The 15,419-nt window shown below is 36.5% G+C and overlaps 1 protein-coding gene across 1 annotated transcript in view; it reads left to right on the top strand.

Annotated features, from left to right (window-relative positions):
• Positions 1–15,419, top strand: part of sema6ba (sema domain, transmembrane domain (TM), and cytoplasmic domain, (semaphorin) 6Ba) — a 117,491-nt gene that overhangs the window by 74,573 nt on the left and 27,499 nt on the right. Inside the window, exons 10-14 of the mRNA XM_056743689.1 lie at positions 1,057–1,274; positions 7,350–7,481; positions 8,158–8,307; positions 10,288–10,467; positions 13,509–13,649. Coding sequence (XP_056599667.1) covers positions 1,057–1,274; positions 7,350–7,481; positions 8,158–8,307; positions 10,288–10,467; positions 13,509–13,649 — 821 coding nt within the window. The remainder of the gene's footprint in view (positions 1–1,056; positions 1,275–7,349; positions 7,482–8,157; positions 8,308–10,287; positions 10,468–13,508; positions 13,650–15,419) is intronic.

Genomic DNA, 15,419 nt, shown 5'->3' on the forward strand with positions numbered 1-15,419 from the left:
TCTACCATCTGGTGAATAGCTGGATGAACGGGTCATGTCAACCAGAAATTGTAATAATAGAAAAAATTCCAATTGTTTTAGATTTTTATTATCATTTCATAATAATTGATGAATAATTCCAAGTGCTGTAAATTGGCACACATGAAAAAGAAAACCATTTACATCCAGTGCATGAATTCTCATTGTGATATACCGTAATGTGCATAAACTATCATTCAAGTTTAGGATCGCTTGACTGAAATGTATTTTCTGATCTTAAAAATCATTTGATCTTGAGGGATTTGCTTATATGTTGGAAATTACTTTTGTAGCGAAAAACTGAATCTTCATTTCATTGAATAAAAAATGATTTGAAACGGATGATTTGGACTAAATAATGATGAAAGGGCAACCACTATAAGAGCCCATAAATGGTAACTACTTATGTTTTGTAGTTGTTTTGAAGATTATTATTATTATTTAACAAAATTATTAATGAGAGAGCAGTGTGGCATTTCAATCATTATAATTGGATGATTATTGTATAATGTATTCATCTGGAGAAAAGACACTGTGTTTTCAATCTAGGTACATAGATAAAACAGAATAAAGACAATTGTTTCTCAACCATCCTCAAGATGACTTCCGATTATAAAAAAGGACCAAACATTCATTAAAATCATCTGAACCAACTGAAACTCAAGATGCGAAGTGTTTTTATAACTAATATGTATGAATATTTTTCTATTCATGATCTAGAATCCTGTGGGGGACCTTTAGATATGGTTGTGGCCAATGGGGGTCTTAAATTTGAAAAGGTCTGTACTTATACAGATATCTTAAGGGTGTAGTAGCGAAACAACAGCCAGTTGAAATCTAAGCATCAGTAGATGGAACTTTTTTTTGATGGGAAACATTGAGGAATATCAAGTCACAAAGGGCAAAATAAGGCTCTTTTAAGATTTTTCACAATTGACTTCACAATTGAAGTGCTGAAAATCAGGTCTCCAGTGAATAACTGCCTTTGAGTCTGGCTGTGAATAGAGACATAATGTTTTATTTCTAAACCTGTGTTAGGTAATGGTGTCCCGCGTGGCGCGCGTGTGTAAAGGCGATCTGGGCGGCTCTCAGCGTGTATTGGAGAGGCAGTGGACGTCGTTTCTGAAGGCGCGTTTGAACTGCTCGATCCCAGGAGACTCGCACTTTTATTTCAACCTGCTGCAGTCCACCAGTCCCATCATACGCATGCAGGGCAGAGATGTCATACTGGGGGTCTTCTCTACACCTTCAAACAGGTACACACACACACACACACACACACACAGGGAACTGTGTGTGACTGATGAATACTGTGCAGAAATGTCTTTTAACAGCCCCTTCATTTGAAGAAGAAGAAAATGTTTTGAGGTTTTAATTTGTATATTATATTAAGAGATTTTAGATTCAGATAAATGTTGTTTTTTATATGTATATTTTTTAAATAAATAAAAATAATTTCATTCCAAACACTAATTTTAAAAAGTATAGCGATTCATTATTTAACTTATTTAATAGGAGTTTATATATCATGGTCATATTTCTTGTGCCTGATTTTAATTTATATATGCATAAAATTAAAATACTTTATTAAGTTACTTTTAACAATTACTTTAGGAAAAAGTGACCACAATAAAAATAAAAATTGTGCGGGTAAAGAATTTGTAAAAGGATCTAAAGCCATACCAACATTGAATGGATGTGGAAAAAAGTTTGACACACAAATGATTTGGCCTCTTAATAGTCAGCTTCGAACCTGAGCAGCAAGAATGAATCCAATTTCAAGGCAATGTGGATTTTATTCTTTTGAGATGGTCCCCAAAAAAAGCTTTTTACTTCAATAGAAGACTTGCACGAGTTTGATTGCCTTGTGAGAAATTCTGTTATCAGGGATGTTTAGAAATGAAATAAACATATTTCAACGATAGGCACAAAACTGACATTTCTGCAAGATTGGATGGAGCTCGCTTATTATGTTTTGCAAATTACAACAGGAGTTGTGACAACTGTCATAATGTACAAATAGGGAGAGAGAGAGAGTTGAGACCGAATGCTAGAAATATTCTTATGATATATCTTTATACGTTTAATAAAATGCCTTTGCATTTTCTGTGCAGGAAGATACCTACATACAGTATGCCGTATCTATACAGAGATGTCCTGTGAGAATTACATTTAATCTTGAACTTTAATAACTACTTGCCAACTGTACGCTCTGTAAGAACCCCTCTATCCCATATGATTGACATATCAATGCAAAACGTCTCCTTGGAAACCGGGTCCTATCACACAGCAGTTTAACAATGACAAAGCATACCTGCAAAGACCTCTGAAAGAAACATCACTGGAAAAATCATGAAAGCTTTGACGATTGAATTTCAGCCCGACTTGAAAACCTCTCGGTCATTCATAACGCCTCCTGGAATAAAAATAAGTCTGACTCCCCATAGAGGATAGACATTTACATACTGTGGACCAACAATAAAGCAGTTGGGGAAGCAAAGAAAGAGAGCGAGGTAGATATAGCAGAGACAAAATGAATTACCAATACCAATAAACTGAGCTTGTGGGTTTATGAAAGGGAAAGAATCAGTCTGTTCTGTCTGGAACTAAATGGATAAATGGGGTTGAGTACTTTAAAACCGGCCTAAACGTTGTTCCACCAGCCCTTTGCATTTGTCCCAATAGCTTGTTGCATACTGTAAGCGCATATGTTATACTTTAATATTAGAGGATGAGGTCTGCTTTCACAAGATTACCTCTTGTTGGGTTGTATAAGATTAGAAAAGAAGAGTTATCTCCGCTGTGTTTGATGTGTTTATGTTTTTACATTGAGAAGAGCAGTGCAATCTTAGAAAGGTGTGAATACGTTTTTTTTCTGTGTCTTTGGTATGTTATAAGTTGCCCATGCATGCATTAGAAACGTACTATTGCAAAAATGAAAGTGTGGGAACAAAAGATGCATTCTATCTAAAAGCGAATGCTCACCCAGACCTGCCTGAAACGCCTCGTGTAACAACACCCCAATAAATCTACATCAGTTCGTGGTCTCATTTGACTAAGACTACCCGAATGTATACGCATGTAAAGTGGGTGTACCTGTCAGTACAATTGCTTTGGAACCTGATTTTCCAAATATGGCAAGTGGCGTTACATTTCCGTCCCATGCTTGCAGTGTTCGACCAATCACTACGCACTGGTTAACTGGCCAATCATACCACACCTTGGTTTTCAGAGTTATGAGATACGTAAAATATCTGTGCGTTTCAGAGAGGCGGGGCAAAGAAAAGATACAAACATGCACAGTATAATAAAAATTCAGCGTTTTTTAAACTTAAATCGTTAATACACATTACGTCTAATACAAACAATAATTATCGTTTATGCCATGTCATATGACCCCTTTAAAGGTCCAGAGTGCCTTATTTGTAGGAACTATTTACATGCAATATTTATAGAAATAAAGGTGTAGAAAGACTGTACATAATGAAGCGTTATGTTTGTATTACCTCTGAATGAGCTGTTTCTATCTACAGACACAGCGGATCCTCTTTCATGTAATTCGCCATGTTGTTTGTACAGTAGCCCAAAACGGACAAACTGCACTACAGAGTGCGTTTCATAAATACGTTATCCCGAAACACGCAATGACATCTTAACCCCGTGTTCAGCCACCCTAATGCTTCGAAAGGGAGGGCTGGAGTGAGCCGTTGGTCACAATTCGCAACCTCACTGCTAGATGCCGATAAACTTCATAACACTGGACCTTCAACATGAATTTGAAGTTGGACATTTGTGGGGTGTCATGAATATGAATAAGGAACCCATTCACCTTTGCGTTTGACCTTTTGCTTTACATTTTATGGTCTTGTTAGAACAAAATGCAATCTGCACAAGAGGTCTGTTATAGTTTTTTTTCTTTTCTTGGGTAAATGCTTTCTTAATAGTACAAATCTTTTTTGTAGTTTTATGAAATGAAGTACAACTGCTGGATAAAACCTCAATTACGTTTTCTATTAATAGTAATTACAATTCTTCCAACAAGAAATATTAATTTCCCTAACTGCAGGATATTGATGTTGCCTAGCAACAGAGCAACGTTGCATGTTATTTAAAATAAAATACTACTCAAGTGGAATTGTAGGGTGCTTGTAAACACATACAATGTAAATTAAAGGCGACTTCAATTATGGTTCGTCCAGACAGATCGAAGACTAAAAAATGACTCTTTCTTTTTTCTCAGTAGCGTGAGATCCAAACAGAGGGCTGTCGGTGTCACGGTTTGTCAGTGCCAAAGAACAAACAGCATGAAGCCCCTCCTGCTTTCCGCCACGTCCATTTTTCTCATTTAGTCCTCATTTCTCAAACCCGCACGGCGTCCGTCTCGAATGGATATGTGCGGCAGAGCTTTGTTTCGTGAGTTGGATATGGCCCGTACACCTCAAGCCAACTGGGCTGGGCAGTTACAAAGGCACGGTGCCAAAAAGCATAGCGGGCGATTGGTGACCAGAAACAAGTGCGGGCAGGATAAAAGGGTGGAAGTATAGCTTGTTTGTCCAGCCAGAAGTTTACGAGTCTTTACGTCAGTGTATCTGACAGCTCATTGGCTGGATTCAAATTGAAGGCCACAAAATTCTGACAGCTTATTGGCTTCAGGGGGTCCTCCAAATGGCTCCCTCCAAATGGCTCCCTCTATAGCTGCCTGTCTTGCTTTTTCAACAGTAGCAGACAGATTAAAATCTGTGAAAAAAAACAAAAAAAACAAATGACTCTAGTGGAACATCGTTTCCATAAATTAAAGGAATAGTTCACCCAAAGTATTCACATTCACGTTGTCACAGACTTTCTGGGTAACATTACAGGAGGGCTTACAGTATTGAGGTTTTCGGCTTTACAGTGACATTAGTGTGAGTAAATAATGACAGAAATTTCATTTTTGAGTCGACTAACATTTTAAAGCCAAGAGGAGAGAGAGAGACACGGTGACATCCGATGACATCTCTGTTAGCCGTGTAATCTTTGGCACAGACGCCCTCCATAAGGGTGACAGGCGGCGGGCTCAAGCTGATCTTCAAATCAATCCATTAACACCGTGCCCACCGCCTCACTGCTGCCATCAATCTGCTCCTGTATTCCAAATTGTACAAATGGGACCCCTGGTTCCCAAAACCCTTCAATTACTCCAAAGGGCCTCATCCGGTAGCCCATCTTTAACAGAACAGAACCCCCCCCATATTCCCATTGTATCTACTAGTGGAGAATATTAGAAGAGAATTGGGCAGAAATGAAATGATCAGAATTGAATGAGCGGCCTTCATAATGTCTGAATGGGATGATTGTTCTGGAGCTGTCTTATCGAGTTTGGTTCTATTTAGGTGTGCGGATTCATCAGTTCAGTCATTTTATTCTCATTGTGCTCGGGATGTTGTAGCTTCTGTTCGGCTGAATTACAACCCCCGCCAAATTCCAAGCCCTTAACCACTTCGTTGGCTGAAAGAATTGTTTGTGGGTATTGCTTGATTGGAAATCCGAAATCTGTTTCTTAATCTATGCAGTAGTCTCAACCCATTGCCCTCCAGTATTGTGTTGCACATTGCACACTAAACTCAAATTGACCTCTACACACCTGCTACACAATGTTACATTTTTTTATAAGTTTAGTAGATTCGTTTTTATTTAAGGCACATATTAATAAGTTAACTCATTGACTCATTTTAATTCATTTCATACTTTGTTATATATTCATGTATTCTTGTATTTTGTATTTCGATCATTTCATCAGATATGATTGAAACATCAGAATCCATGTCTGGTAAACTTTTGCTGAGACATATGACAGCATAGCATGAATCATAATGCGACTGATGACAGCTCTATTTCATTTTGGGGGTGAGAATAGCTTATTTCATGCACATACAGCTGATAAACATTTAAATGATTTAACAGAACAGGATATATTCTAGTCAAGCCATAGATACAATTTTCCCCATGGTTTCCCTGAAAACAAAAATCTGTAAGATGGAAAATCATTCAACTGTCGATCTGACCCCCAACCGTTTGGAGGCGGAAGAGACAGAGGGACAAGCTGCCCTGGAACACATGGTGAACACCTGCAGACCAGAGCCGTACAATCTGCGCTCTTAACCAGATCCTGTCTGTTCATCTGACAGTATCCTTTTGTGTCTGACTGATATATGCTGTTCTTTTCCTGTTCTTTCCAAGAGTTGCATTGCATTAGTTGTGTTTTAGATGCTGTCCTCATAAGGCTTCTGAACCAGCTTCACCAGCAAATCACAATAAAAATAGATGAAAATTGCAGATTAATCTCTCTCTAATACAAAATAAAAGTATTCTATTTAAATTCTGTTTAAGATCCTGTATGGTATGCAAGTACAAAGTCTCATTACGCATTGATGTGCATTGATTTGTATATATTTAAGGCGGTTAATGTATTGTATTATACGGTTTCAGCTGCAACATAAATAAAATAACATATATAATACCAATATATAAATATACTGTTAAATGCTGTATATTTTGTAAATATACAACAATATTAATAATACACATATATATTTATATACTTAGTTAATAATTAGTAAATTAAATATAAATATATTATAATACATATTATATTACAACCAAACAATGTGCATGCATCCAATTAAAGATGTCTAAAGCAATTTTACAATATGCCACATGGAACATTGTGTATTGATTTTATGTATGTGAGTCCTGAGAGACGTAGAAAATAATGTAAGGGTTTGGAGACATCATTTTATAAAGTTTGAAACATCAGTAGGAAACACTGATGTATAGAAATACTATTGAGTTGTTTGTGTGTGCAATATTTTGTCCTGTATATCTTTTACTTATAATTTAAGATGAATTTATTCCTAAATAATTTTAAATGATATCACCAACATGTCATCACGGCTTGTTACTATAGTGAAGTGATACAGAATAGGAGATCGTACAAGTGCAGATTTAAGGATATGAGCTACTGGTTGAATACATTTCAGTGTTTAGTGGAACTGGTTGCACTTTCATTAACTTAAGTTGTAGTTGATGAAACTTAAGCTTATGTTTTTATGAATCCAGCGTGAATGTCTATTGAAACATTGTTATAAGATGCTGGTGAAACAGACTGGTCGATTTCTTTGTTATCTCTGGTAAATGAAAAGCCCTGCTGGGACACTTTGCGTTGACCTGGGGCTGTTGTGACAGTGTGTGTCATGTGAACATGTCTGGTTGTGTGTCTGTCTTTTGGTTTGAGGTGTGGATTGGTTCAGTGATGTGTCTTGACCCTGTTGTTACTCTGTGACTTTACCCAGCATCCCCGGCTCGGCGGTGTGTGCATTTGACATGCAGCAGTTAGCACGAGTGTTTGAGGGGAGATTCAAAGAGCAGAAATCACCAGAATCCATATGGACACCAGTGTCTGATGAACTCGTACCTAAACCCAGGTATGAAACTATTTTATGTTATGTTATGTTATGTTATGTTGTGTAATGATTTATGATGTGGTGCATTGTCTTATGGGTTGTGTTGTGTTGTAGTGTTCTGTTTTATGTTATGTTGTGGGTGGGTGGTAATGTGTGTTATGAGTCATTGTGCTTTGTTACGTTGTTTGTGTTATTGTATGTGTTATGTTGTTTCTTGTTGTGTTGTAATGTTATGTGTCGTTATTTTATGCATTATGTTGTTTTAATGTATATGTTGTTATGTGTTTTTTATTTGTTTTTTTTAGTTGTGTTCTTTTTTGTGTTATGTTTGTCTGTCTTGTGAAGCTGATGTTGCTTTTGTTTGCTGGTGACTTTATTTTTTCATTGCCTGAAGCTAATGTCCAGAATTTATAGCAGGCCTACAGATCCATCATTTCTTCTAAAAATAATCTGTGGATAGGGGCTTAAATGTGGGCCACAGGGGTCTTGCTGGAGAGCCGGGTGAGACGTGAAGGCAGACCTGTAGGGACTACACTCACCCTTTACCCTGTTCTCCTCCAGCCACGGGCTCCAAACTCTAAAGCAATCTCAAAGCTTTGCTCCTAGCTTTAAAACTTATTTGGGGGATGAGTGTTGTGTTTTCTCTGGCTTAAAATGCATGTGTGAGTCATTTCAAAATTGTTTTTTATATTCTTAGGCCCGGAGGCTGTGCTGTCCAGGGTTCAAGATTCAGCACTTCTAACACCCTACCCGATGAAGTGCTGAATTTCATCAAGACTCATCCTCTTATGGACGAAGCGGTTCCTTTGCTAGGACATAGACCTTGGATAGTCAAGACCATGGTCAGGTAGGATGCATACTGAGAAAAGACAAGTCATACGGCAAAACAGCGATAAATACCAAGATGCTTAAAAGTCCTTTGTTTGAAATTTAGCGACATCTAGTGGTGAAGTTGCGAATTTCAACCAACGGCTCACTCCACCCCTACCCACTTCCTTTCAAAGCACTACGCCGGCTCTCACAGAACTAAGATGTCTTCACCTTTTTGCTTCTTTGCCAGAGGAGATAACGTATTTGCTAGGGCTGGGACGATATATTGTGTAATTTTTATACTCAGCTTTTCAATGAATTACGGTTTAATGCTGCCACATCTGAAAGCCAGAGGGCGCTCTCGCGCAGAAACTCTGAATATGGGACAAAGAAGAACAACGATTTACACATGTCAGCTGTGTCCCAATTGACATTCTATGCACAATGCCATTAAACTATGCACGTTGCACTCAACCATGTAGAATATGAATTTCAAAAGAGTAGTATTGTCCCAAATGGAATTCTCAACCGATTCATATTAAACGGAAGTATATGGATTTCCCAGACATGCGCAAATGACGTCATGTGAATAAAAATCAATTTGTGCATTGTACATTTAATGTAGTTTTCATGTGTTTTGCCCTGCAATACTTTAGTCATGATCAGATTGAAGCGTTATCACTCTGCAGCAGTCTTACTTGAGGAACATCTGATAGCCCCGTCTCCCTTCCGCTACGTAACCACAGTTCTACACTTCATATTTTGGGTTGAAAAAGTGCTTCTTTTTTGAGAATTTTCAATGTGATCGCACTACTCACACTATTTATACTACAATATGGCGTAGAATAGTGCATAAGTGTGCAATTTGAGACGCTACTTGTAGTTCCAGGAATTGCCAATGGTCTTATTCTATCGCTGTTCTTCAAACCTTTTCAGGTATTTTCAAAATAATAGAGCATATTTATAATGATGTTTGAAAAATGCTGTTTTTTCAAATGCACGTTATAAAAGATTCGATCTCGTAATGATTTTAGATCGAGCAGTACTTCCTACTGATCAAATAGCCGTAGTTTACTTAGTTTAGTTCTTCTGTCAATAGATCCTCCAAAAAAATTACACACTGGACCTTTAAGATAAGAAGTGTATCTAAAAATGTGAAAGCGTATTTCTCAAGCCCTGACGCTCGGATGGAAATTGGGTGAGAAATCCAGAGTCACAGTGTGAGCTTTGCTGTGTTACGGCTAATGTTAGCACTTACACTCAATGGACATCAGTCTGTGAGCATTTCACTTCAGCACTGTTACAGTCTTTCTCCGAAGTCTCTAAAGGTTAGTAGGAAAACCTTAGTCAAAACATAAATCTGAACTCCAGAAATGGTCCTGTTGAGACCAAATTGCCTGAGGCCTTTAGACCCGGTGAGTCATTGTGCACAAGTTGTGTGTAACTATAAAATGCCTCACTTTTTAAATTTGGATTGAAATGGCCACAAGGGCCCTTCCAGATAACAACAGGTAAACTGTCGCAAAGGAGAGGGACACTTCAGACATATGACGAAAAACATTTCAGCTATATAGTAATCTCATAAACAATGTCTTAAAATGATTAGTCAGACTTGCAACAAAGTGAAAATGAAAAGAAAAGTTTATGGAAGCAGTAAATGATATTGGAGACTCTCTTCTGTATCTGCTTGCTTCAATCCGAATGAGCCTTTTTATTTCTCTGAAGTGATAAGAGAACTTAATCTTCTTATGTCGTAAGACAGATAGCGTGTTCATCTCAAATCTATCACATCTTCTTATCATTTTTCATTAGGCTGTATTAAAAATAATATGCAGAGAACATTGTTTAAGCTGAATATGTTCAATCTGATTGGATAAGCCACAATCAAATTCATTGTAAAATATACACAGACATGTGGTATAGAAAGAATAGTCATTATTGTAATGAATGGTACCATTGTGATAGTGCTGTTCTTAAGTAATACGTGTTTCTTACTTGATTTTACCTCACTTTTAAGGTACCAGTTAAACACTATGGTGGTGGACACTGAGGCTGGCCCCCACCGGAACCGGACTGTGGTTTTCCTGGGATCCACTAGAGGAACGGTTCTCAAGTTCCTCATAACTCCCAGCTCAGAGACGCAGTACTCCAATAGTAATATCTTTCTGGAAGAGCTGGAGGGATACAACCCGGAGAGGTAATGATTTTTTTTATAATCAAATGCACACACTAAGCGTTGGGCGTGAACCAGTGTTTGATTCTAATTGAATCCTTTTTACACTTTAAAAAAAATAAAGGTGCTTTAAAGGATTCTTCACAACAGTGCGATTGTTCCTCAAGGAACCTTTTTGTTTTTTTATTAACTCTTTTTTTTAAACTACAAAAAAGGTCTTACAAATAGTCTTTATGAAGGTGCACGAGAAGAACCATTAGATAGAGCTTATAACTAACCATTTCTTTCTTACTTTCATATAATGTAAAGAACATGAACCTATTTTTACTTTTTTGATATCTGCTGGAGGATAAAACAGTACGGACTCAAGTAATCGAGAATCAATAGATTTATGTATATTGCCAATAAAAAGAAATTGACAACTGAATAAGAACTGTGAAAAGTAACGTAACAATTTATATAATTTATTTCAATTTAACAAAATTCAAGCATTAAAAAGGTATACTGTATTTATATATTTAAATTCATGGTCCATTACAAATTTTCATTTAATCGGCCGTTTTAGATGCATTGTGGTCATTCAAGTCCAGTGTCTGTAGAATTTCAACAAAAACAAACTTCTAAAAAGTCATCCAACAGCAATGTGAAAAACTGACAGCATGAAAAGACACATAAAAACAGATTAAATTCCAGGTTATAACATAAAAAATATTTTGAACTTTTCCAAAGTACAAATATTACTTTTGTGTTGCCTAAAAGTGATAAAAATAAAGATGATCTTCACTGTTATTTTGACCGATTTCTCTAGCTTCTGCATATGGAAAAATAGTTTTATTTAAAGTTTGGGAGAAATATTAGTAGTTTATAAAATATAACAAAACTTATAATTTTGCCTAAACACATACCTATAAACTATGAATTCAGAAAAACTGAAAACTATTTTGAAATGATCTCTTAATTAAAAGGCGCCTCTTAAAAGGCGTCTGTATATCTTCGAAATATAAAGAGTGATGTAAAGTTTTTCAAGTTTTGCTACTGTACTTCCAGACAGAACTTTGTTTTATTTCCAAACATTTCTTTTTGATCAAGATGTTCCCTGCAGTTGTTTACGTTCACTGACATTTAGCCCTACATTCAAAACATGGTCAAATAAATCAATCGGAAAAGACAAATCTGCAATATATTCTAAAACAAACCACAGCGGCCTGGAAATGTCCACAAAAGCAAATGGAGACATTCAACAGGGCTTCATTGATCATATTACTGTGTGTTAGTGTTTGGGGGTTGCTGCCGTTTTGAAGATGAAAGGCATTACCTGTCTGAAGGTAGAACAGAGCGGTTCAGAGCGTTGCATGTTGGGAGATGAAGGCGAGTTGTGTGGCGGTTGAGATAAGGCGCTCAGCTGGACACAGCGCTCTCGCAGAGGATCACACACACACACACACACATACACCTGAAACAAAGAGATCAGTGAGTTCAGCTGACCTGCTCTGCCTTATGTGATGTCTGGATGACATACAGTCATTTTTCTCATTTAACTACATTTGGCTCTGAGCTCCAGATTGATGTCTGATATTTTTAGAAAATTCCTTCGGGACGTCGGTGTCGTCATTTGATCAGAGATGTTGCAGTAATGTAACGCCTTATTAGCTGCCTGACAGCTAATGTGATTTGGAGCTCTGAGTGAATCGTTTACTGGGTGTTTTTCTAGGCTTTTTGCCATTATTTATGATCAGAGACAGTTGAGACAGAACAGCTAGTTATTAGAGTGAAGTCAAGTGGGATCCAAACTTGCATTTTGTGAGCATCACCAGTAAGTATATTTTTGTGTTTAAGGTTTAAGTACATTTTTGTATACTTCGTAGCGATATACTTTTCCTATTTTTTAAATCAATTTTTTTTGTTAAACAGGCATAAATTACTTTTCCTTTCATTCTAAACCTTTTGTCCAATCCCTTCATTTTCTGCTTCGTTTTTAAATGACCTCTGTTCTGATTGGCTAACAGCTTGTGAAATGAGCAAAAAGCCTCTGTCGATTTGCTGATGTGTGTGTGTAGATATGTGTATTCATACGTGTTCAAGGTTGTGATGTCGTTACTTTGCCAATTTTTGAGTGAGGAGTATTCTTCGCATGTATTCAACTCATAATTTACTCACCTTCATGCCATCCCGGATGTGACTTAATTCCTTCAGTTCAACACAAATAATTGTATAAGAAATGTCGTTTTCTTATACTGGTCTCCATGTGTTGAAGTTCATAATCAATCATTAAACAAATCCAGTGGGTTTATAGATGTCTTATGAAGTAAAAACTCACATTTGTGAGAGAAATTAGCTCATTTAGTGAAACAGAATCCAAAACAAGCCCCTCCAAGCCCTAAATAAAAATATAGTGGCATGCTGAAAACAATACATCTCTTTGTGTCTTGTCTATTGAAAAGCAGTCACATGGTATTTTGTAACAAAACATGCAAGAACCAATGAGAAGTTATATAAATTTAAACCAAATGAACAATAAAATTATGTCCTGAGAGTAAATAAATATTTTATTAAAAAAGTCAATAAATTATTTCTACATTTATATCAAATGTTTTTGTTCAAGTATTTTGTCTTTATTTTGTCTGCTTGAGAATAATCCATACAGATTGTGTGCAAAGCTTCCAACCTGAATTTAAAAATATTATTTTAGCCGTTCACAAGTGTGACGTCTAATAAATACACCACATTGATTAAGTCATAATGTGCTTATAGATTTGACTTTAGTGACATCTCATCTGGTCTATTGACTCCATGGACTCAAATAATAGTGAACCAATAGATTATACAATTATTACCCCCCAAAAAATGTGATCAAATAAAAACAGCAAATAATATTATTCCCTTCCATCCAGCCCATACAAATATTAAAAAAGGCCAATATCATGCTGTTTTAATAGGCCTCGTGATGTACAGTATTTATACACAGTGTTCAAACAGTATACAAGTAGGTTGTCTTTTGGATTTTTTTGTATGAAAAGTATGCATACTGATGGCTTAAGTGTACGTGTGTTTGTGTGTGTGTGTAGGTGCGGCGATGACTCCATGCAGGCGCGTCAGCCTCTCTCTCTGACCCTAGACAAACCCAGTCACACACTCCTGCTGGTTTTTCACTCTTGTGTGGTGAGAGTTCCTGTCGCACGCTGCCAACTGCACTCCAGATGTATGAAGTGAGTACACACAAACACATTCATTGTAACAGAAATATATACTGATTCCACATATTGGACAAACAAATCTGTTACTCGTGCGCTTGTTGTATTCAGACTAGGTTGAATTAGGATGTAGCTTAAAAATATAGCTGCCTGTGTCGCCTACTGTGACTCACACACAAACCACACACACACTCATTTTCCATCTTAAATGTGCCACCCAAACACACGCTGCTTCATCAGTGGCTTCTGAATTACTGTAACCTAGCTTTACAATTTCCTTCAGACAACACACACACGCTCCTGGCTTGGCTCCTGTATGGCACATTTGGAAGTTGTTCCTTGTGAATTTGCAGTAAACCTCTGTTGTATTTCAACATGATTATGGACGTGCCTTTGATTGAGTCCATTGAGGTTCTCTCATCATGAGGGATGTGGTGCGATGCAGCATGGAGGTCTGCAGCGCCATGTGGACGGTCAAATGACTCTGTGATCTTACACCAGATCTTTTTTTCCATGGGTGGCAAACGCATTTTAAAAGCTATTCCCTCGGTATCCGTGGAGGGCATGTGTTGCTTTCAAGTCCTCTTTGAAAGTTTCTGTTTGAGAGTTCGGAAGTCAAAGTTTGTTTGATGTGTGTTTGAGGTGGAAAGACGGGTATGTTAAAGGAGTAGTACACATTTAAAATGTAAATTCTGTCTTTATTTACACGTCGTCTTGTCATTTCAAACTTGAAAATTACTTTCTTTCAAGAGAAGAAGATATTTAAAAAAAATGAACAGCACAGCCCCCAAATTTACTTCTATTGTAACCAATGCAAATGAATGGGGGGCTGTTAACATCACTTCTTTTGTGATCAGCGGAAGAAAATCATACAGCTTTGATGTAAATGAAGAAAGATTGTAATATTTAAAGTGAACTACTCCCATTACTAATGAAGTAAATTCATTCAGCTTATTTTTCTTGGAAAAATAAATATATCAAGTAATTTTTCTATGAAGTGCATTTTATATTTTTTTTGTGACCCGTATAATGATGGGAAGAGTAAATTTGTCATAAACATGCTAAAAGAGAATTGTTTTCAGGCAAAATGTATAGCTATTCGTAATCAACAACACATAATTTGCATAAAAACTAAATTGTACAGATAAAAACTTGCGACCAACACCAATTAGCTTCTGCTACGATTTTCTCATTGACTCACAACTTAGAAAGTCTGGGTTCAATTTAAACTCCCACCCACTGGTAATTACGACTTTGTGGTGGCGTTCATGTGCTCCCGTATTATGCATTCAGTCATTTCAACAGGTAACAGCAAACTGACTGAATCGGACTGACTAATATACTGAAGAACATAAAGAACAAAGAAAGTATAAAGTGATAAATAATCTAAAAAACAAATCAAGAAATAGCTATGAGAACTAAAGTAATTTTGGTGTTATGTTTTGCCGGCTGAAGTTTGAATCATTTTTTCAAAAGTGTTTTATTGCAGAAAAAAATATATACATCAAGAGTTTTGTTCCAAAATGAGATAACTCATGTCTTTTATTATGTTATCATGTTTTTATTGTGATTTATTTTGTAAGTTAACTGTATTTTTTTGGTTATTAATGACTAAATAAAAACGAACCACCTGCGAATTCGAATGCACTATAAAAAAACATGATTTTTGAAATGAGAGTTGTCTCATTTTGGAACCAAACTCTTCATATACAATATACCATATTAATTGTTTTAGACACCAGTTATTAACTAATATTATTATTATATAAATGAAAGATCCTTCCG

The sequence above is a fragment of the Triplophysa dalaica genome, chromosome 3, assembly GCF_015846415.1.
Source record: "Triplophysa dalaica isolate WHDGS20190420 chromosome 3, ASM1584641v1, whole genome shotgun sequence".
Taxonomy (NCBI): Eukaryota; Metazoa; Chordata; class Actinopteri; order Cypriniformes; family Nemacheilidae; genus Triplophysa; species Triplophysa dalaica.